A 24,547-nucleotide genomic window follows, 5' to 3' on the forward strand; every position below is an offset into this window, starting at 1 on the left:
ATGATACTATGGTGGTGGATACCTGTCATCATATATTTGCCAAAGAGGTATATATTTGCCAAAACCCATAGAATGTTCAACACCCAGAGTGAACCCTAGTGTAAACTATGGACTTCGGGTGATTTGTCAGTGTACGTTCGATCGTAGCAAATGTACCACTGTGGTACTGGAGGTTGATAGTGGAGGAGGCCATGCACGTGGGGGTGCAGGTGGTATAGTGGAACTCTATGTTCCTCATAGACGAACATCTGCATCTCCTCATATTTTACTGTAAACCTAAAACTTAAAAAAAAAAAAATTTGCACCACATGGTATCTTTATGGCCGATTTTATTATTTAAAAATATCAGAAAGGTGTGAACTTAATGTTACATAGTTATCTTTGAAAAGTGAGATTATGGGTAATATTTATTTTATACATATTTTCTAATTTAAATGCTGTTACCATAGATTACCTGTGTAATCTTTAAAAGCCAGGATTTGTATTTTGGGGTAGGTAGTGGTGATAACTCATAAACCGCTCTGGTGGAAGTGAAGTCCAGGCCAAGGGATTATCTTGGTCAGCGCTCATCCGACTGGCTAAACAAGGTGAAGACTTTCCTGAGAGTCCCTACGGTGAGGCCCTGCAGGCTTATGGGAAATGTAGTCCCGAAGTTCGATGGACCACCCCTCGGAGGACCCTGGGACGGCAAGCAGCCCCTGCATCTGCGCATGTGCAATGCTGCGAGCGCGCCGGCGGCCGCCCTTCCCCCACCTCCCGCCGCGAGTGGGTGACAGGGCTGCGGTCTCCACGCGTTTTAGCCGCCCCGCGCCGTGACCCGGCCTGGCACTGAGCCACGAGCGGAGGCTGTGCCTCTCCAGGTATGAGGGGGCCTGCCAGGCAGCTCCGCGGGGTGTGGGGGCCGAGGGGAAGGAGATGAGGGATGGGCTCGTGCCCGCGTGGGGTGGAAGCCCAAACTTCGGGGACTCGCAGGCGGCGGCGACCCTCGGGGTGGTGTCTGGGGCAGCTCGGCCCTCTCCTCGGCGCGGGACCGGCTGGGCCCGCCTGGCCGGACGTGCGGGGGCGGGAACGGCCGAAGGGGAGGGCGGTGGCGAGGGCCAGCCTTCCTCCCTTTGTCAGGCAAAGCGCCTCCGACCCGCCGCGAAGGTCTTCGGCCGCGCGGCAGCAGGTCCTGAAACCCGGCGGGCGGGCGGGCGCAGGGCGAGGCTGGGGGCGGGGCCGGGCGCACCTGGCAGCGCCCGGATGCCGCGTGCGGCTGCCCAGGGCCTCGCGGGGTGGAGGGAGGCTTGAAAGGTTTCCCAAGTTTCTTGATGCGCAAATTGCTGAATGAGTAAGACCTGTGACCTCTTTGCAAGAGCCTTTTCAGCTGAAGTGTTCACCCAATCCTCACACCTACCCTGTGTCTTCGCTTAGTTCCTCAGTTTCAACAGAAGGAAAAGTGAAGGCTCTGGTGAAGTGATTTACCCAAGGTCACACAGCCAGCTGGTATTTTGTCATATGAATGGAAAATATTTTTTCATTTGCCTTTTAATTTTGCTCATTGGTGGTTTTTGCCATGGAGGCGTTTTGAATTTCTTTATGGTTGAATTTACTGCTCTTCCTTTTTATGACACCCAGAAGCCTTCACTACTTTGAGATTATACAAGTTTTACTAATGATTCCCACTGGTACTTTAGAATAAGTTATATTTTAAAGAAATTTGTTGGGACTTTTATTTTTAAGATGTTGGAGGTAGGAGTTTATTAATTAATTTATTTTTGCTGTGTTGCGTCTTCGTTTCTGTGCAAGGGCTTTCTCTAGTTGTGGCAAGCGGGGGCCACTCTTCATCGCGGTGCGCGGGCCTCTCACTATCGCGGCCTCTCTTGTTGCGGAGCACAGGCTCCAGACACGCAGGCTCAATAGTTGTGGCTCACGGGCCCAGTTCCTCCGTGGCATGTAGGATCCTCCCAGACCGGGGCTCAAACCCGTGTTCCCTGCATTAGCAGGCAGATTCTCAACCACTGCGCCACCGGGGAAGCCCTGTTGGTACTTTTTTTTTTTTTTTTTTTTTTTTTTTGCGGTACGCGGGTCTCTCACTGTTGCGGCCTCTCCCGTTGCGGAGCACAGGCTCCGGACGCGCAGGCTCAGCGGCCGTGGCTCACGGGCCCAGCCGCTCCGCGGCATGTGGGATCTTCCCGGACCGGGGCACGAACCCATGTCCCCTGCATCGGCAGGCGGACTGTCAACCACTGCGCCACCAGGGAAGCCCTGTTGGTACTTTTATTATGATCCAGTTAATGATTACATTTAATTAGGGGGAATGGACACCTTTATGATGTTGGATCTTACTGTAGGCCTTCCCATTTGTTCCTCTTTCATTTTTCCCTCTTGCCAGCATTTATAAGTTTTTTCGTAAAATATTTGCATTTTTATTAACTTTATTCTTATGTAGTAATTTATTGCTATTGAAGATGGAATTTTTTTCCCATTATTTCATCTTTTTTCTCTTGAGTTTGTTGATATTTCCCACTTTTCTTATTTTGTGTATTTGCTCCTTTTTCTCCTTAATTAACATAGCTAATGTTTATCAATCTTTTTGTGAAAGAATAACTTTTTAATGTCTGTAGCATCTGTAGTAACGTCTCAATTATTCTTGACATTGGTTTTTTTTTTTATTTGGCTGCATTGGGTCTTTGTTGCTGCGTGCGGGTTTTCTCCAGTTGACGCGAGCAGGGGCTACTCTGATGTGCACAGGCCTCTCATTGCAGTGGCCCCCCTTGTTGCGGAGACTGGCTCCAGGCGTGCGGGCCTCAGCAGCTGTGGCACATGGGCTCAGCAGTCGTGGCTCGTGGGCTCTAGAGCGCAGGCTCAGCAATTGTGGCACACAGGCCCAGTTGCTCTGCAGCATGTGGGATCTTCCTGGACCAGAGCTTGAACCCGTGTGTCCCCTGCATTGGCAGGAGGATTCCTAACCACTGCGCCATCAGGGAAGTCCCTTGACATTGGTTTTAATGCTATAAATGTCCTCTAAATACTGTCCTCTAAATACTGCTTTAGCTGCATCCCTCAAATTCTGGTATGTTTTGTTTTCATTTCCATTCAATTCTGTGTTTGCTTGTTTTTTAAAAACTTCTCTTGTGACTTCCTTTTTCACCCATTGTTTATTTAGACATTTGTTATTTAATTTCCAAACATTTGGGGATTTTCTACATCTCTATTATTGATTTCTAGTTTAATTCTGTTTTGGTCAAAGAATATACTTTGTTATGTATTTCAGTTCTTTAAAACTTGAGATTTGTTTCATGGCTAAGGATATGATCTACCTTGGGGATTTTTAAAAAATATTTATTTATTTATTTGGCTATGCCTGGTCTTCGTTGCTGCATGCAGGATCTTTTTAGTTGCGGCATGTGGGCTCTTTCTTGTGCCATGCAGGGTCTAGTTCCCTGACCTGGAATTGAACCTGGGCTCCCTGCATTGGAAGTGTGGAGTCTTAACCACTGGACCACCAGGGAAGTCCCTGGGAATGTTTTTTATGTACTTTAATGACTATTGTGCTGTGTTGGTGGTAGAGTTTTCTGTCAATACTAAATGGGTCAGGGTGGTTGATAGTGTGGTTGAGTTCTTCTGTATCCTTACTGTTTTTTTATCTACCTCTCTTGTCACCTACTGAGAAAAGAATATTGAAGTCTCAAGCTATAATTGTGATTTATCTATTTATTCTTTCACTTTTATCAACTTTTGCTTCTTGTATTTTGAAGTTCTTTTGTGCATATACATTTAGGGTTGTTATATGTTCTGGTGATTTGATACATTTATCATGTGTCATTTAGCACAGTGACATGTAATATCACACTTTATCCCTGGTAATATTTCTTATTAAGTCTACTTAGCTTGATATTAATCAGTCCAGCTTTCTTTTGATTAGTGTGTGCAAGGAATATCACTTTTTATTTTTTATTTCCTCTTATTTTGGCTGTGCCTTGCAGCATGCAGGATCTTGGTTCCCCAACCAGGGATCAAACCTGTGCCCCCTGCATTGGAAGCGTGGAGTCTTAACCCCTGGACTGCCAGGGAAGTCCCAAGGAACATCATTTTTTATCCTTTTACTTTTGATCTAGCTATTATTGAAAATTCAATTAACAATCAAGAAGGAAGAGAATTTTATTTGAGCCAGCCTGAGGATTGTAACCCAGGAGACAGACTCTAAAAAGCTCTGAGTACTGTCCTGCCTGTTAGAAGTTGAAGGCACAGTCATATACATTTTTTGAGACAAAGGATCATACATCAAAATGACGTACTGACATAAAGTTCACCAATATACAGTAGTCCAGGTAAGCACCTACAAAGCGAGCAGCAAGTCATCATGACCCCCTTACAGAGTTGAGAAAGAATGTTAACCTTTTAAGAAGTTACATTGCTAGCATCAGAAGAAAGAAAAAAAGATCTTTATGGTTGAGTAGGCATTCCCATCTTTGAGAAGGTCTGGTTAATGTGTAATGCGGCTGGATGTTGCACACTAAACAGAGAGGGAGGAGGCCCAAAGGACAGAATTTTACGTTTAAATTTCTTTTTCTGTCTTAAAATTTTATTTCGTCACTATGTTTTTATATTTAAAACACATTGCTTTTATTTTATTTATTTTTAGCTGTGTTGGGTCTTCATTGCTGCGTGCGGGCTTTCTCTAGTTGCAGCAAGAAGGGGCTACTCTTCATTGCAGTATGTGGGCTTCTCATTGTGGTGGCTTCTCTTGCTTCAGGGCACGGGCTCTAGGCATGCGGGCTTCAGTAGTTGTGGCATGTGGGCTCAATAGTTGTGGTGTGCGGACTCTAGAGCACAGGCTCAGTAGTTGTGGCACACGGGCTTAGTTGCTCCGGGACATGTGGGATCTTCCCGGACCGGGGATCGAACCCGTGTCCCCTGCATTGGCAGCCAGATTTTTAACTGCTGTGCCACCAGGGAAGTCCCAAACACATTGCTTTTTAGACAGCACGTAGTTTGGTCTTTTTTATCCAGTTTGGCAACCTTTGTCATTTAATTGGTGTGTCTGTACAATGAATTATTGACATGGTTGGGTTAAAATCTACCATCTTACTAGTTTTCTTCTACTTGGCCCATCTGGTCTTTGTTCCTTTTTTCCTCTTTTTCTGACTGCTTTTGGATTTAGTGGTAGTTTTTCATGAATCCGTATTTTTCTCCACTATTTGGTTATTGTTTATACCTCTTTAAATTTTTTTGCGGTTGCCCTAAGGTTTAAATAAACTTCTTGAGTGAATCACAGTGAACCTTTAAATATAGTCTATTGTTTGTGTGTAATGTAAGATCCCTAAAACAATATACTGCCATCAACAATTTCATCATCTCATCTATGTGCTATTATCGTTATATATTTTACATATGCTATAAGTTCACAAAACTTGTCTACTCTTTTTGCTTTAGACAGTCAAGTATCTTTTAGATTAATTAAAAGTAAGAAAAAATGTCTTTTATATTTCTCTTCATTTTAACCATTCCCAGAGATCTTTATTTCTTTGTGTAGATCCACATTTCTGTCTGTTATCATATTCCTTCTACCTGAAGAACTTCTTTAAATATTTCTTGTAGTACAGGTCTACTGGGAATGAATTTTCTGTTTTTGTTTGTTTGAAAAGGTTTTTATTTTCACTTTTATTTTTTGAAAGATGTATTTGCTGGGTATAGAATACTGGATTGGTAGTTTTTTCTTTTTTTTTTTTCTTTTTCTTTTTTAAAGCACTTTAAAGATGTCACTACATTTCTTCCAGCTTGTATAGTTTCTGATGAGAAATTCTCTGTGATTCTTTAATTCAGTTCCAGATCACTGCAATAAAGCAAGTCACATGAATATTTTGGTTTCTCAGTGCATATAAAAGTCATGTTTACCTTTACTGCAGTCTATTAAGTGTGCAATATCATTATGTCTAAAAAACAATGTGCATACCTTAATTTAAAAGTACTTTATTACTAAAAAATGCTGACCATCATCTGACAATGCAAAGTTACCACAAACCTTCAATTTGTTTAAAAAAAAAAAAAAAGGCAATCTGTGATGAGCAATAAAATGAGGTATGTCTGTATGTAACGTGTCAGGTTTTTTTTCTGGCTGTTTTCAAGAATTTCTCTCTAACTTTGGTTTCCATTGGTTTGAATATGGTATGTCCAGGTGTGTCCATTTTATTTTGTTTTTTGATATTTATCCTTTTTGGATAAATTATCTGAGTTTCTTGGATCTGTGGTTTGATATCATTCAGTATTTTTGGAAAATCCTTGGTCATTATGTCTTCAATACTTCTTCTGTCCCATTTTCTCTTCTTTTGGGATTCCAATACATTTTTTTAAAGATTATTTATTTATTTTATTTATTTTTGGCTATGTCAGGTCTTAGTTGCAGCACGCGGGATCTTTCGTTGCAGCACGCGGGCACTTCGTTGCAGCACATGGGCTTCTCTCTAGCTGTGGCATGCAGGATTTTCTCTCTCTAGTTGTGGTACGTGTGCTGTGTCGTTTGCGGCACGCGGGCTCTCTAGTTGAGACTCATGAGCTCAGTAGTTGTGGTGCAAGGGCTTAATTGCCCCGCGGCATGTGGGATCTTAGCTCCCCAACCAGGGATCGAACCTGCGTTCCTGCTTGGGAGAAAGATTCTTTACTACTGGACCACCAGGAAAGTCCCTGGGATCCCAATACATTTTTGTTAGGCCATTTGATATTGTACTACAGCCCTTGGATTCTCTGTCCTTTTTTTTCCCCCTTTGCTTTCTCTTTGTGTCTCAGTTTGGGTAATTTCTTTTGACCTATCTTCAGATTTACTGAAAATTTCCTCAACTCTGTTGTAATACCTATTGAAGGTATTCTTTCGATTCTGTTACTGTGCTTTTCTTAGCATTTCCATTTTTTTCTTGAAGTTTCCATCTCGAAATTCTCTGTTCATTCATTTTGTAAATCTTTTCCTTTAAAGCTTTAATATATGAATCATAGTTTTAAATTCCCTGTCCAATAATTTAATCAATCATGGTTTCTTTTGACTGTTCTGTCAGTTGATAGTGGGTTGTCTTTGTCTTACCTTTTCAGATATTTCATAATGTTTGATTGAAAGTGAGTGCTGCCAGCATGATCCTTTTTGCCCCTTCTGAACAGGCAAAAGGACTAGCTCAGGAGGTGGTATTTTCTTAGGTGATGTGTAAGGATTTCCAAACAAGTCATTCTAGAAGTTCTGAGGCAGGTCAGATCTTTAATAACAATACCTTTCTTTTTCCTCTATTTCAGTTCTGCCTTCATAGTTCTCTGCCTTTACCCAAAAGCTGTAGAAAATGAACAAATCCCAGGTGAGTTGTTTGTTTATTCCCAATTTTATTTTTCTGTGCATTTGAGGAAGTTTATAAGGACCTAGAAAATGAAATAGAAAGGTATAAATGAGTAAAACTCAGGAAAACATAGTAAGAATAATCAATACCAGCAGCCAAAAAGTAAATCAAGTTAATTAAGTGTCTTGCATTGATTATGAATACCATTTCCTTGGTTCTCTAGTATTAGGTCTGAATAAATTTTATGGACCTTCATATAGATGGTGTTTTGAACAGCAACCTCAGAAAAAAAAATTAAACAGCTTATTATTTTGTCTGTGGTTATTTCATATAGCATTCTTCAGGGTACTATAGTGTGTATTTTATTTTTCTGGTCAGATTAGCACGATGCTAGAGAACTCACTAAATATCTGGATGTGTATTTAAATTCTCCCCCTAATTTCCATGAGTTCCATTGTCATTACTTTCTTGAATGGCATTGCAGAATGTATTTGTACATATTTACACAAGTATAAGTACAGGTTATTATAAGATAGCATATTAATCATACTGTTCTGTTTATATGTGTTTTGTTTTACTTTTAATGAACAGACTTAATTTTTTAGAGCAGTTTTGGGCTTATGGAAAATTTAAGTGAAAAGTACAGAGTTCCCATATACTCCTTTTCTCCCTCTTTACAGTTTCCCCTGTTACTAACATCTTGCATTAATGTGGTATACCTGTTACAGTTGATGAGCCAATATTGATACTTTAAGTAAAGTCCATAGTTTACATTAGGATTTGCTTTTGGTGTCATGCATTCTGTGCATTCTGACAAATACATAATGACGTGTACCCACCATTATCATATCTTACAGAATAGTTTCACTGCCCACAAAATCCCCTGTGCTCCATCTACTCCCCCACTTTCCTTGAGCACCTGGAAACCACTGATTTTTTTTTTTTTTTTTTTACTGTCCCCCTAGTTTTGCCTTTTCTAGAACATCATACAGTTGGAATCAGTCAGTATGTAGCCTTTTCAGATTGGTTTCTTTCACTTAGTAATACGCATTTAAAGTTCCTCCATGTGTTTTCATGGCTTGATAGCTCATTTCTTTTTATCACTGAATAATATTCCATTGTCTGGATGTACTACCATTTATTTACCCATTCAGCAATTGAAGGACATCTTGGTTGTTGCCAAGTTTTGACAATTATGAATTAAGCTGCTATAAACATCTCTGTGCAGTGTTTTGTGTGGATATAAGTTAATCATTTGGGTAAATGCTAAGGAACACAATTGCCAGTGTGTACAGCAAGAATATGTGTAGTTTTGTGAGAAACTGCCAGACTGTCTTCCAGAGTAGCTGTAACATTTGCATTCCCACCAGCAGTGAGTGAGAGTTCCTGTTGCTCCACATCCTCGTCAGCATTTGGTGTTGTCAGTGTTGTGAGCTTTGGCCACTTTTTTTTTTTTTAAGGGCTTCAAATGCTTGGCTTTTTATTTATTTATTTATTTTTGGCTGTGTTGGGTCTTCGTTTCTGTGCGAGGGCTTTCTCTAGTTGTGGCAAGCGGGGGCCACTCTTCATCGCGGTGCGCGGGCCTCTCACTATTGCGGCCTCTCTTGTTGTGGAGCACAGGCTCCAGATGCACAGGCTCAGTAGTTGTGGGCCTAGTTGCCTAGTTGCTCTGCGGCATGTGGGATCTTCCCAGACCAGGGCTCAAACCCCTGTCCCCTGCATTAGCAGGCAGATTCTCAACCACTGCGCCACCAGGGAAGCCCCACTTTTTTAAAAAAAATGATTTTATATTCATTTATTTATTATTTATTTATTAGGCTGCGCCGGGTCTTAGTTGCGGCATGCGTGCAGGATCTAGTTCCCCAACTGGGGATCAAACCTGGGCCCCCTGCATTGTGAGCATGGAGTCTTACCCACTGGACCACCAGGGAAGTCCCGAACTTTGGCCACTTTAATAGGCATTTAACAGTGTTTTATTGTTGTTGTAATTTATAATTCTCTGATGATATGACGTGATGTTGAGTATCTTTACATGTGTTTATTTGCCACCTGTATATCTTCTTTAGTGAGGTGTCTGTTAAGGTCTTTGGCCCTTTTTAAAAATTTGTTTTATTGAAGTATAGTTGATTTACAATACTGTGTTAATTTCTGCTGTACAGCAAAGTTATTCAGTTATATATACATTGTTTTTTTTAATGTTCTTTTCCATTAAGGTTTAACATAGGATATTGAATATAGTTTCCTGTGCTATACAGTAGGATCTTGTTGTTTATATAATAGCTTACATCTGCTAACCCCAACCTCCCACTCCATCTCTCCCCCAACCCGTGATTCTGTTTCTGTTTCACAGAAAGGTTCATTTGTGTCATATCTTAGATTCCACATATAAGTGATATCATATGATACTTGTCTTTCTCTGTCTGAGTTATTTCATTTAGTATGATAATCTCTAGGTCCATCCATGTTGCTGCAAATGGCATTTTTCATTCTTTTTTATGACTGAATAGTATTCCATTGTATATATGTACCATATCTTTATCCATTCCTCTGTCAGTGGACAGTTAGGTTGCTTCCATGTCTTGGCTATTGTGAATAGTGCTGCTATGAACATAGGGGTGCATGTATCTTTTTGAATTATAGTTTTGTCTGGTGATATATGCCCAGGAGTGGGATTGCTGGATCATATGTTAATTCTATTTTTAGTTTTCTGAGGGACCTCCATACAGTTTTCCATACTGGCTGCACTTTGGCCCATTTTTAAATCAGGTTGTTTGTTTTCATATTGTTGAGTTTTGAGCGTTCTTTGTATATTTCGGATATCAATCCTTTATCAGGTATGTGTGTTGCAAAGATGTCTTTGTCTTTTCATTCTCTTGATTATGTGTGTTTTTATCACTCAATAACATATTTTTGAAGTCTTTCCATATCAGAGCATAGAGTTTCCTCATTTTTTTCTGATTTTTTTTATTGTGTAATGTAATATGTGTACAGATGAGTGTATAAAGCATTATAATACTCTTTATACATGTTACAACATGTATAAAAATATGTGTATATTAAAGAATAAATGGGCACTCACATTAAGAAATAGAACATTATCTGTTCTTTTTTAAAAATATTTATTTATTGGGGCTTCCCTGGTGGCGCAGTGGTTGAGAGTCCGCCTGCCGATGCAGGGGACACGGGTTCGTGCCCCGGTCCGGGAGGATCCCACATGCTGCGGAGCGGCTGGGCCCGTGAGCCATGGCCGCTGGGCCTGTGCTCCGCACCGGGAGAGGCCACAACAGTGAGAGGCCCACGTACAGCAAAAAAAAAAAAAAAAAAAATTATTTATTTATTTGGTTGTGCTGGGTCTTACTTGCGAGCTGCATAGTTGTAGCAGGTGGGCTCCTTAGTTGTGGCTCGCCAACTCCTTAGTTGCGGCATGCAAACTCTTAGTTGTGGCATGCATGTGGGATTTAGTTCCCTGACCAGGGATCGAACCCGGGCCCCCTGCATATTGGGAGCATAGAATCTTAACCACTGTGCCACCAGGGAAGTCCCTATCTGTTCTTTATGATACATTCTCTGATTGAATCCTGCTAGTAGGTAGCCACTATCTTGACATTTTTGTTATTTATTCCCTTGCTTTCCTCAAAGATTTTACCATGTATGTATATATCCCTAATCAATACAAAATTCAGTCTTGAAAAACTGTAACTGCGATTTATATTGCATAATTTTTTGTCTGGTGGAGTTTTTTTTTCTTTTTCTAGATGTATACAGTCTAAAAGATGTCCTTTTATGTACCCATGTTTCCTTTAGCAAGACTTAAGATTTTTATCATTGTTTTTTCAAGATATATTAGCCAGTGTTAGCTATAGAGTGGTGAAACCACTCATGCATTGTTTGTGGTAGTAAAAAATGGTACAGACTTACTGGGGAGCAATGTGGCAAAACTTACCAAGCAAGCAGAAATCTAATTGTGTGTAGAAATTCTGCTACTATTGAATAAAGGCTCCTGGGAGATGAGCTGAATAGAGTCTCTGAGTCATAGTCTGGCTTCAGTTTTTCTGAGAGTTTACAAAAATCTCATTTGGAGAAGTCATTGGCAAGGTCATGAAAAACATAGGAAAACATAGGGCTCACATGGTTGGACCATCTGGCAGGGTCAGAGTGTGAATCAGGTATTGAATGTCTGACAAGAATATAATTAGAGTGAGTGGGCTGCTCAGTGTTCTCTGCTTCTTAGCTCACTAGTCAACTGCCAACTCTCAGGAATAGATCAAAGCAGAGTACTTCTGTGAGATGAAATGAGTGTCCTCATGTGATCCAAGTCAGCCTGGTGTGGAGGGGAGAGATAGATGTCATCAGGACTTGTTCAAGACAAGCCAAACCAAAGTTAAACCAACCCCAACAGATAAGAAGCTGGGCCAGGATCACCAGGGTATTTTCTGCCCTCAGGTTAACAAGGTGATACGATGTCACTAGGCATCTTATGGCCCTCAAAATACCTGCTTTTGAATCACACTATTCCAATCTGTATGACAAACAATTTAGTATTAATGGAGAATCACTACCATTCTGCAATGTCCTTCAGACTCCTCCTAGGGATTTCCTTCACCTTTCCTATTGATCTTTTGTTTGCCTTTTCCCCTGTCTTTGTCTTTTTTGAATTACTATTTTATTGGAGTAGATTCTTCAGTAGCTTCTTGAGAAAGGGTATGTGAGAAATATATTTTTTTAAACTTTGCTTTTCTGAAAATGTCTTCATTCTGATCTGATACTTGGTTTATAGATAATATGAATGTGGATTTGTCCATTCTTCACTTTAGTTCTGTCAGTTTTTGCTTGATGTAATTTGAAGCTGTATTGAGTTCATGTACATGTATTGAGTGCATGCACACTTACGATTTTTCTATCTTCCAGATGGATTTACTGTTCTATCATTTTGGGATGTCCCTCTTTACCTCTGGTCATACCCCTTGTCTGATTTAAATATAGCCATACCTACCTTTTTTTTTTAATTCTTATTTTATATTGGAGTATATTTGACTTACAATGTTGTGTTTCAGGTGTACAGCAAAGTGATTTAGTTAAACATACATATATCTATTCTTTTTCAGATTCTATTCCCATATAGGTTATTAGAGTACACTGTGCTATACAGTAGATCCTTGTTGATTATCTTTTCTAAAAAAAAATTTATTTATTTATTTTGGTTGCGCCTGGTCTTAGTTGCGGCATGCAGGATCTTCGTTGCAGCACACGGGATCTTTAGTTGCGGCATGCAGACTTCTTAGTTGCAGCATGCATGTGGGATCTAGTTCCCCGACCAGGGATCGAACCCAGGCCACCTGCATTGGGAGCGCGGAGGCTTACCCACTGGACCACCAGGGAAGTCCCTGATTACCCACTTGATTTTATTTTGTTTACTTTTTAAAAATACATCTTTATTGGAGTATAATTGCTTCACAATACTGTGTTCCTGTTGTACAACAAAGTTTATCAGCCATATGCATACATATATCCCCATATCCCCTCCCTCTTGAGCCTCCTTCCCACCCTCCCTATCCCACCCCTCTAGGTCGTCACATAGCAGCGAGCTGATCTCCCTGTGCTATGCGGCTGCTTCCCAGTAGCTATCTGTTTCACATCTGGTAGTGTATATATGTTGATGCTGCTCTCATTTCGCCCTAGCTTCCCTCTCCCCTCCCCATGTCCTCAACTCCATTCTCTGCGTCTATGTTTATTCCTGCCCTGCCACTAGGTTCATCAATACCATTTTTTTTTTTTTTAGATTCTGTATATATGCGTTAGCATATGGTATTTGTTTTTCTCTTTCTGACTTACTTCACTCTGTATGACAGACTCTAGGTCTATCCACCTCACTACAAGTAACTCAATTTCGTTTCTTTTTATGGCTGAGTAATATTCCATTGTATATATGTGCCACATCTTCTTTATTCATTCATCTGTTGATGGACATTTAGGTTGCTTCCATGTCCTGGCTAATGTAAATAGTGCTGCAGTAAACATTGTGGTACATGTCTCTTTTTGAATTATGGTTTTCTCAGGGTATATACCCAGTAGTGTGATAGCTGGGTCATATGGTAGTTCAATTTTTAGTTTGTTTTTTTTTTTTTTGTGGTACGCGGGCCTCTCACTGTTGTGGCCTGTCCCGTTGCGGAGCACAGGCTCCGGACGTGCAGGCTCAGCGGCCATGGCTCATGGGCGCAGCCGCTCCGCGGCATGTGGGATCTTCCCGGACCGGGGCACGAACCCGTGTCCCCTGCATCGGCAGGCGGACTCTCAACCACTGCGCCACCAGGGAAGCCCCAATTTTTAGTTTTTTAAGGAACCTCCATACTGTTCTCCCTAGTAGTTGTATCAATTTACATCCTCACCAACAGTGCAGCAGGGTTCCCTTTTCACCACACCCTTTCCAGCATTTACTGTGTCTAGATTTTTTGATAATGGCCTTTCTGACCAGTATGAGGTGATACCTCAGTGTAGTTTTAATTGCATTTCTCTAATAATTAGTGATGTTGACCATCTTTTCATGTGCCTCTTGGCCATCTCTTTGTCTTCTTTGGTGAAATGTCTATTTAGGTCTTCCATCCCTTTTTTAATTGGGTTGTTTGTTTTTTTTGATATTGAGCTCCATAAGCAGTGTATATATTTTAGAGATTGATCCTCTGTCTGTTGTTTCACTTGCAGATATTTCCTCCCATTCTGAGGGTTGTCTTTCATCTTGTTTATGGTTTCCTTTGCTGTGCAAAAGGTTTTAAGTTTAATTAGGCCTCATTTGTTTATTTTTGTTTTTATTTTTATTACTCCAGGAGGTGGGTCAAAAAAGATCTTGCTGTCCTTTATGTCAAAAAGTGTTTAGCCAGGCTTCCCTGGTGGCGCAGTGGTTGAGAGTCTGCCTGCCGATGCAGGGGACGTGCGTTTGTGCCCCGGTCCGGGAAGATCCCACATGCCGCGGAGCGGCTGGGCCCATGAGCCATGGCCGCTGAGCCTGCGCGTCCGGGGCCTGTGCTCCGCAACGGGAGAGGCCACAATGGTGAGAGGCCCACGTACCGCAAAACAAACAAACAAAAAAAAATGTTTTTCCCATGTTTTTCTCTAAGAGTTTTACAGTGTCTGGTCTTACATTTAGGTCTTTAATCCATTTTGAGTTTATTTTTGTGTATGGTGTTAGGTAGTGTTCTAGTTTCATTCTTGTACATGTCGCTGTCCAGTTTTCCCAGCACCACTTATTGAAGAGGCTGTCTTTTCTCCATTGTATATTTTTGCCTCCTTTGTCATAAATTAGGTGACTATATGTGAGTGGGTTTATTGCTGGGCATTCTATCCTGTACCATTGGTCTATATTTCTCTTTTTGTGCCAGTACCATACTCTCTTGATTACTATAGCTTTGTAGTATAGTTTGAAGTCGGGGAGCCTGATTCCTCCAGCTCCATTTTTCTTTCTCAAGATTGCTTTAGCTATTTGGGGTCTTTTGTGTTTCCATACGAATTGTAAGATTTTTTGTTCTAATTCTGTGAAGAATGCCATTGGTAGTTTGATGGGGATTGCATTGAATCTGTAGATTGCTTTTGGTAGTGTAGTCATTTTCACAATATTGATTCTTCTAATCCAAGAACATGGTATATTTCTCCATCTGTTTATGTCATCTTTGGTTTCTTTCATCAGTGTATTACAGTTTTCAAAGTACAAGTCTTTCCCCTCCTTAGGTAGGTTTATTCCTAGGTATTTTATTCTTTTTGTTGCAATGGTAAATGGGAGTGTTTCCTTAATTTCTCTTTCGATTTTTCAGTGTTAGGGTATAAGAATGCCAGAGATTGCTGTGCATTAATTTTGTATCCTTACCAAATTCATTGATTAGTTCTAGTAATTTTCTGGTAGCATCTTTAGGATTTTCTGTGTATGTATCATGTCATCTGCAAACAGTGACAGTTTTACTCCTTTTTTTCCAATTTGTATTCCTTTTATTTCTTCTTCTCTGATTGCCATGGCCATGACTTCCAAAACTATGTTGAATAAGAGTGGTGAGAGTGGACATCCTTGTCTTGTTCCTGATCTTAGTGGAAATGCTTTCAGTTTTTCACATTGAGTATGATGTTTGCTGTGGGTTTGTCATATATGGCCCTTATTATGTTGAGGTAGGTTTGCTCTATGCCCATTTTCTGGAGAGTTTTTATTATAAAAGGGTGTTGAATTTTGTGACAAGCTTTTTCTGCATCTATTGAGATGATCCTATGGTTTTTATTCCTTAATTTGTTAATATGGTGTATCATACTGATTGATTTCTGTATGTTGTAGAATCCTTGCATCCCTGGGATAAATCCCATTTGATCATGCTGTATGATCCTTTTAATATCTTGTTGGATTCTGTTTGCTAGTATTTTCTTCAGGATTTTTGCATCTATGTTCATCAGTAATATTAGTCTATAATTTTCTTTTTTTTGTGATACCTTTTTCTGGTTTTGGTATCAGCGTAAAGGTGGCTTTGTAGAATGAATTTGGGAGTGTTCTTCCCTTGCAATTTTTTGTAAGAGTATGAGAAAGATTGGTGTTAGCTCTTCTCTAAATGTTTGATAGAAATCGTCTGTGAAGCCATCTGGTCCTGGACTTTTGTTTGTTGGAAGATTTTTAATTAGTTTCAATTTCATGACTTGTGGTAGGTTTGTTTATATTTTCTAATTCTTCCTGGTTCAGTCTTGAAAAATTGTACCTTTACAAGAATTTGTCCATTTCTTCGTGGTTGTCCATTTTATTGGCATATAGCTGTTTGTAGTAGTCTCTTACAATCCTTTGTATTTCTGTGGTATCAGTTGTGATTTCTCCTTTTTCATTTTTCATTTTATTGAATTGCATCCTCTCCCTTTTTTTCTTGGTGGGTCTGGGTAAGGGTTTATCAATTTTGTTTATCTTCTCAAAGAACCAGCTTTTAGTTTTATTGATCTTTGCTATTGTTTTCTGTGTTTCTGTTTCATTAATTTCTGCTCTGATCTTCATGATTTTTTTCCTTCTACTGACTTGGGGTTTTCTTTGTTCTTCTTTCTGTAGTTGTTTTAAGTGTAGAGTCAGATTATTTATTTGAGATTTTTCTTGTTTGTTGAGGTGAGATTGAATTGCTACAAACTTCCTTCTAACAGCTGCTTTTGCTGCATCCCATAGGTTTTTGGTCGTTGTGTTTTCATTGTTATTTGTTTCTGTGTATTTTTTAATTTTTTCTTTGAGTTCTTCAGTGATCTCTTGGTTATATAGTAGCACACTGTTTAGCCTCCATGTATTTGTGGTTTTTACAGTTTTTTTCTGGTAATTGATTTCCAATCTCATAGCATTGTGGTCAGAAAAGATGCTTGATACAATTTCAATTTTCTTAAATTTTCCAAGGCTTGATTTGTGACCCAAGATGTGATCTATCCTGGAGAATGTTCCGTGTGCACTTGAGAAAAAGTGTATTCTGCCACTTTGGGGTGGAATGTTAAATCTTTCTCATCTATTGTGTCATTTAAAGCTTGTGTTTCCTTATTTATTTTCTGTTTGGATGATCTGTCTATTGTTATAAGTGGGGTGTTAAAATCCACTACTATTATTGTGTTACTGTCGATTTTCCCTTTCATGGTTGTTAACATTTGCCTTATGTATTGAGGTGCTCCTATGTTGGGTGCATAAATATTTATAATTGTTATATCTTCTTCTTGGATTGATCCCTTGATCATTATGTGGTGTCTTTTGTCTCTTTTATCTGATACGACTATTGCTACTCCAGCTTTCTTTTGATTTCCATTTGCATGGGATATCTTTTTCCATCCCTTCACTTTCAGTCTGTATGTGTCCCTAGATCTGAAGTGGGTCTCTTGTAGACAGCATATATATGGGTCTTGTTTTTGTATGTATTCAGCCAGTGTGTCTTCTGGTTGGGGCATTTAGTCCATTTACATTTAAGGTTATTATCAATATGTATGTTCCTGTTACCATTTTCTTAATTGTTTTGGGTTTGTTTTTGTGGGTCTTTTTCTTCTCTTGTGTTTCCGGCCTAGAGAACTTTCTTTAGCATTTGCTGTAAAGCTGGTTTGGTGGTGCTGAATTCCTTTAACTTTTGCTTGTCTGAAAAGCTTTTGATCTCCATCTAATCTGATCTTGCTGCGTAGAGTAATCTTGGTTGTAGGTTTTTTCTTTCATCACTTTAAGTATATTCTACCACTTCCTTCTGGCCTGCAGAGTTTCTGCTGAAAAATCAGCTGATAACCTTATGGGGATTCCTTTGTATGTTACTTTTTGTTTTTCTCTTGCTGCTTTTAATATTTTTTTAAATTACATTTTGTTAGTTTGATTAACGTGTCTTGGTATCTTTCTCCTAGGGTTTATCCTATATGGGACTCTCTGTGCTTCCTGGACTTCGGTGACTATTTCCTTTCCCATATTAGGGAAGTTTTCCACTATAAATCTCTTCAAATATTTTCTCAGACCCTTTCTTTTTCTCTTCTTCTTCTGGGACCCCTGTAATGCAAATGTTGGTGCGTTTAGTGTTGTCCCTGAGGTGTCTGAGATTGTCTTCAGTTATTTTCATTCTTTTTATTCTGCTCCTTGGCAGTTATTCCCACCATTTTGTCTTCCAGCTCACTTACTTTTTCTTCTGCCTCTTTTATTCTGTTATTGATTCCTTTTTTTTAACTGTGATTAGCATTTAATAATTCAGAGGAAGCCTGAGGCCTTCCTGAAGAATCACCTGGAGATTGAACTTCGAACAGCCATAATGAAGAGAAAGCTACATCACAATCAGTGGTGATAATTAAATATGTAAAGTTTTCATAGAATTGAGAATAAATGAGAAATACAAGGTAAACGAACAGTAGAGTGTATAATGACTATGTGATCTTGTTATAGACTCCTTCTAGTGTAGTTCTCATTTCAGTTATTGTGTTGTTCATCTCTGTTTGTTCTTTAGTTCTTCTAGATCTTTGTTAAACATTTCCTGTATTTTCTCAGTCCGTGCCTCCATTTTATTTCTGAGATTCTAAATCATCTTTACTTTCATTACTCTGATTTCTTTTTCAGGTAGATTGCATATTTCCTCTTCATTTATTTGATCTTGTAGGTTTTTACCTTGCGTCATCTGTGACATAATTTTTTGCTCTCTTTTTGTTTTTTTTTTTTTTTTGATTGGTGGGATTGTGTTCCTGTCTTACAGCTTGTTTGGCCTGAAGCTTCCAACACTGTAGTTTGTAGGCTGTTGGGTGGAGCTGGGTCTTGGTACTGATATGATGACCTCTGGGCGACTTCGATGAATATTCCCTGGGGTCTGACATTCTCTGTCAGTACAGTGATTCAGACTCAGAGCTCCCACCGCAGGAGCTTCGGCCCAGCCCCCAGCTAATGAACCAAGATCCCGCAAGCCGTGCATGGTGGAAAAAAAAGAAAAAACCAATAACAAAGAGTTTAAAAAATAAATTTAGACTAGGAAACTAATAGATATGTTAGAAAGAATATAAAAATAAAAATATAGATGAAACAACAACCGGAAGGTAAAACAGAACCACAATAGTGAAAAAGAGAAGAAAAAAAAAAGTGGAAAAGGCCTTGGCTGTGGAGGGCGGGGCCTAAGCAGGGGCGGGGTTTGTATGGTGGGCGGGGCCTATGGTTAGGACCTACAGGGCTGGAAAAGGCCCTGAGCAGTGTAGGGGGGTGGAGCTGAAGCTCAGCGGAACAGAAGGGGCCAAGGCATGCCTCTTGTCTCAGAGTGGGGGACCCCACCTGGGAGCCCAGCAGGCTTCCTGGGCCTGAGTGGGCGGGTCCACACTTTCCACTCTTCTCCTGCTCCTCTGGTCCTGGAGGGCCTCTCCCACCTGCATTCTCCCCCCGACCTCCTGTTCTCCCCCAGCTTACTTTCTATGCCCCCAAGACCCACGTGGCCTGGAGGGGGCTTTGGAGGGTGGGGGACCCGGCATGGGAGCTCAGCAGGCTTCCCGGGCCAGAGCGGGTGGGGCCAATGCCTTCCGCTCCTCTCCCGCTCCTCTGGTCCTGGAGGGCCCCTCCTTCCTGCTTCTCCTGTTCTCCCCCGGCCTGCCTCCTTGCCCCTAGGACCAATGCGGCCCAGAGGGGGCCTCTGAGGGCATAGGACCTGGCCCGAGATCCAGGCAGACTTCCCCAGCCGATTGGGCAGGGGAAATGGTGGGCGCACTCCCCCCTGCTCTGAGCCCCCAAGGGTCCTTCCAGGCACGGGAACCCCTCTCCCACTCTCAGCCACCCCTCAGGGTGCTGGTCCTGTCTGGCCTCCACTTCTCCTCCCCCCTCAGTCCCCCCACGTCCTACCGGTTTGCTTGGGCGTTCCTCCTGTCTCCTTGGGCGTCAAGGTCCCCCACCAGTGTCTGGCAGGTGCCCTAGTTGTGGGGAGATGTGAACTCTGCGTCTTCCCACACTGCCATCTTGACTCCTCCCCCCTGTTATAGAGTAGTGTGTGTATGTTAATCCCAACCTCCTAATTTATCCCTCTCCCCACCTTTCCACTTTGGTAACCATAAATTTGTTTGCTAAGTCTGTGAGTCTTTCTGTTTTGTAAATAAGTTCATTTGTGTCATTTTTTTAGATTTTACATGTGTGATATCATATATTTTTCTTTCTCTGACTTACTTAACTTAGTATGATAATCTCTGGATCCATCTATGTTGCTTCAAATGGCATTATTTCATTATTTTTTATGGCTGAGTAATATTCCTGTGTGTGTGTGTGTGTGTGTGTGTGTGTGTGTGTGTGTGTGTGTGTGTACCACGTCTTCTTTATCAGTTCCTTTGTTGATGGATACTTAGGTTGCTTTCATGTCTTGGCTATTGTAAATGGTGCTGCAGTGAACATTGGGGTGCATGTATCTTTTTGAAGTATGCTTTTCTTTGGATATATGCCAAGGAGTGGGATTGCTGGGTCATGTGGTAGCTCTATTTTTAGTTTTTTAAGGAACCTCTGTGCTGTTCTCCACAGTGGCAGTACCAATTTAAAATTCCCACCAGCAGTGTAGGAGGGTTCTCTTTTCTCCACATACTCTCTAGCATTTGTTGTTTGTAGACTTTTTGATGATGGCCATTCTCACTCTTCTGAGGTGATACTTTGTTGTAGATTTGATTTGCATTTCTTTAATAATTAGCAATGTTGAGCATTTTTTCATGTGCTTTTTGGCATTTTATATGTCTTCTTTGGAAAAATCTCTATTTAGCTCTTCTGCCCATTCTTTGATTGGGTTGTTGTTTTGCTCTTGAGCTGCATGAGCTGTTTGTATATTTTGGAGATTAATCCCTTGTTGGTTGCTTTGTTTGCAAATATTTTCTCCCATTCTGTGGGTTGCCTTTTTGTTTATGGTTTCCTTTGATGTGCAAAAGCTTTTAACTTTAATTAGGTCCCATTTGTTTATTGTTGTTTTATTTTCATTCCTCTAGGCGGTGGATCAAAAAAGATACTGCTGCCATTTATATCAGAGTGTTCTGCCTGTTTTCCTCCAAGAGTTTTATGGTATCTGACCTCACATTTAGCTCTTCAATCCGTTTTGAGTTTGTTTTTGTGTATGGTGTTAGAGAATGTTCTAATGTCATTCTTTTACGTGTAGCTGTCCAGTTTTCCCAGCACCATTTATTGAAGAGACTGTCTTTTCTCCTTTGTATGTTTTTGCCTCCTTTGTCATAGATTAATTGACCATAGGTGCATGGGTTTATCTCTGGGTTTTGTATCCTGTTGCACTGATCTATATTTCTGTTTTTGTACCAGTACCATACTGGTTTGATTACTGTAGCTTTGTAGTATAGTCTGAAGTCAGGCAGCCTGATTCCTCCAGCTCTGCTTTCCTTTCTCCGGATTGTTTTGGCTATTTTGGGTCTTTTTTTTTTTTTTTTTTTTGTGGTACATGGGCCTCTCACTGTTGTGGCCTCTCCCATTGTGGAGCACAGGCTCCGGAGGCGCAGGCTTAGTGGCCATGGCTCACGGGCCCAGCCGCTCCACGGCTTGTGGGATCTTCCCAGACCGGGGCACAAACCTGTGTCCCCTGCATCGGCAGGCGGACTCGCAACCACTGCGCCACCAGGGAAGCGCTATTGTGGGTCTTTTTGTGTTTCCATACAAATTTAAAAAAATTTTTTCCTACTTCTGTGAAAAAATGCCATTGGTCATTTGATAAGGATTGTGTTGAATCTGTAGATTGCTTTAGGTAGTATGGTCATTTTGACAGTATTGATTCTTCCACTCCAAGACCATGGTATATCTCTCCATATGTGTTGTCTTTGATTCCTTTCATCAGTATCTTACAGTTTTCTCAATACAGGTCTTTTGCCTCCTTAGGTAGGTTTATTCCTAGGTATTTTATTCTTTTTGATGAGATGGTAAATGGAATTGTTTCCTTAATTTCTCTTTGTGATCTTTCGTTTTTAGTGTATAGGAATGCAGTAGATTTCTGTGTATCAATTTTGTATCCTGCAACTTTACCAGATTCATTGATGAGCTCTGGTAGTTTTCCGGTAGCATTTTTAGGATTTTCTAAGTATAGTATAATGTCATCTGCAAACAGTGACAGTTTTACTTCTTGTTTTCCAATGTGGATTCCTTTTATTTCTTTTTATTCTCCTATTTCTGGGACTAGGACTTCCAAAACTATGTTGAATAATAGTGGCGAGAGTGGACATCCTTGTCTTGTTCCTGATCTTAGAAGAAATGCTTTCAGTTTTTCACCATTGAGAATGATGTTAGCTGTGGGTGTGTCGTATATGGCCTTTATTATGTTGAGATAGGTTCCCTCTATGCCCATTTTCTGGAGAGATTTTTATCATAAATGGGTGTTGAATTTTGTCAAAAGCTTTTTCTGCATCTATTTTTTTTTCAGTTTGTTTTTTGTTTGGTTTTTTTTAATGTGGACCATTTTTAAAGTCTTCATTGAATTTGTTACAATGTTGCTTCTGTTTTTTATGTTTTTTGTTTGTTTTGTGGCCACAAAGCATGTAGGATCTTAGCTCCCCAACCAGGGATTGAACCTGCACCCCCTGCATCGGAAGGTAAAGTCTTAACCTCTAGACCACCAGGGAAGTCCCTTTTTCTGCATCTATTGAGATAATGTGGTTTTTATTCTTCAAGTTGTTAATGTGGCATATTCTTCAGGTTGTTAATTCAGTGGTTTGCAGATATTGAAAAATCCTTGCATCCCTGGGATAAATCCCACTTGATCATGATCCTTTTAATGTATTGTTGGATTTGGTTTGCTACTGTTTTGTTGAATTTTGCATCTATGTTCATGAGTGATACTGGCCTGTAGTTTTCTTTTTTTTGTGGTATCTTTGTCTGGTTTTGGTATCAGGGTGATGGTGGCCTTGTAGAATGAGCTTGGGAGTGTTCCTTCCTCTGCAATTTTTTGGAAGAGTTTCAGAAGGATAGATGTTAACTCTTAATGTTTGATAGAATTTGCCTGTGCAACCATCTGGTTCTGAACTTTTGTTTATTGGAATTTTTTAAATCACAGTTTCAATTTCAGTACTTGTGATTGGTCTGTTCATGTTTTGTATTTCTTCCTGGTTCAGTTTTGAAGGTTGTACCTTTCTAAGAGTTTGTCCATTTCTTCTAGGTTGTCTATTTTATTGGCATATAGTTGCTTGCAATAGTCTCTTATGAGCCTTTGTATTTTTGTGGTGTCTGTTGTAACTTTTTCATTTCTAATTTTATTGATTTGAGCACTCTCCCTTTTTTTTCTTGATGAATCTGGCTAAAGGTTTATCAATTTTGTTTACCTTTTCAGAGAAACAGCTTTTAGTTTCATTGATCTTTAATTTTCTTTGTCTCTATTGCATTTATTTTGCTCTGATCTTTATGATTTCTTTCCTTCTGCTAATTCTGTGTTTTGTTTGTTGTTTTTTTCTCTAGTTTCTTTAGGTGTAAGGTTAGGTTGTTTTTGTGAGATTTCTCTTGTTTCTTGAGGTGAGAATGCTTTGCTATAAACTTCCTTCTTAGAACTGCTTTTGTTTTGTCCCATAGGTTTTGGATTGTCATGCTTTTGTCTTAATTTGTCTCTGGGTTTTTCTTGATTTCCTCTTTGATTTCTTCAGTGATCCATTTGTTGTTTAGTAGCATATTGTTTAGCCTCCACGTGTTTGTGTTTTTTACAGTTTTTTTCTGTAGTTGATTTCTAATCTTATAGTGTTGTGTTCAGAAAAGATGTTTGATATGATTTCAATTTTCTTAAATTTACTGAGGCTCGCTTTGCCTCCAGCATGTGATCTATCCTGGAGAATGTTCCACGTGCACTTGAGAAGAAAGTGTATTCTGCTACTTTTGGATGGAGTGCTCTATAAATATCAATAAGTCCATGTGGTCTAATGTGTCATTTAAGGTCTGTGTTTCCTTATGGATTTTGTCTGAATGATCTGTCCATTGATGTAAGTGGGGTGTTCAAGTTCTTCACTATTACTGTGTTACTGTCGATTTCTCCTTTTATGGCTGTTAGTAATTTGCTGTATATATTGCGGTGCTTCTAGGTTGGATGCATATGTGTTTGCAATTGTTATATCTTCTTTTTGGATTGATCTCTTGATCATTATGTACGTCCTTCTTTGTCTCTTGAAACATTCTTTATTTTAAAGTCTAGTTTGTCTGATATAAGTATTGCTACTCCAGCTTTCTTTTGATTTCCATTTGCATGGAATACTTTTTTGCATCCCCTCACTTATAGTCTGTATGTGTCCCTACATCTGAAGTGGGTCTCTTGTAGACAGCATATATACATGTCTTGTTTTTGTAGCTATTCAGCCAGTCTGTGTCTTTTGGTTGGAGTGTTTAATTCATTTAAATTTAAGATAATTACTGATATGTATGTCCTTATTGCCTTTTTTTGTTTTGGGGTTGTTTTCTTAGGTCTTTTTTCTTCTCTTCCTCTTTTGTGCTCTTCTCTTGTGATTTGGTGACTATTTTTAGTGTTGTGTTTGGATTCTTTTTTGTGTGTATATCTATTGTAGATTTTTGGTTTGTGGGTACAAAAGATTTTGATGTATCAGTCTATATGTATACAAAGTTGTTTTTAAGTTGCTGGTCTTTTAATTTCAAGTATATTCCCAATACGCTACATTTGTACTTCTCTTCTAACTGTTGCTGGTTTTGATAGCATATTTTTGTGTGGATGATTTCCTACCTTTATGTTTGCCTTTACTGGTGAGCTTTGCCATTTGTAATTTTCTGGTTTCTAGGTGTGGGTTTTTCTTTCCCGCCTAGAGAAGTTCCTTTAGCATTTGTTGTGAAG

The 24,547-nt window shown here is 39.9% G+C and overlaps 1 protein-coding gene across 5 annotated transcripts in view; it reads left to right on the forward strand.

Moving 5' to 3' along the window:
- Positions 1-717: 717 nt before the first annotated feature.
- ZFP1 (ZFP1 zinc finger protein) overlaps positions 718-24,547 on the forward strand; it is a 38,326-nt gene continuing 14,496 nt past the window's right edge. For 4 of the 5 annotated variants that reach the window (XR_009537180.1, XR_009537179.1, XM_060131557.1 and 1 more), the window contains exons 1-2: positions 718-860; positions 7,261-7,319. Coding sequence is in view for 3 of the 5 variants with exons in the window: in XM_060131557.1 (XP_059987540.1) it covers positions 7,305-7,319 (15 nt within the window). In the remaining 2 variants the exon portion in view is untranslated. Of the gene's footprint in view, positions 861-1,148; positions 1,169-7,260; positions 7,320-24,547 lie in introns of those variants that run through there. The other variant, XM_060131558.1, reaches the window with a different exon arrangement.

The sequence above is a fragment of the Lagenorhynchus albirostris genome, chromosome 19, assembly GCF_949774975.1.
Source record: "Lagenorhynchus albirostris chromosome 19, mLagAlb1.1, whole genome shotgun sequence".
In the NCBI taxonomy this organism is placed as follows: domain Eukaryota; kingdom Metazoa; phylum Chordata; class Mammalia; order Artiodactyla; family Delphinidae; genus Lagenorhynchus; species Lagenorhynchus albirostris.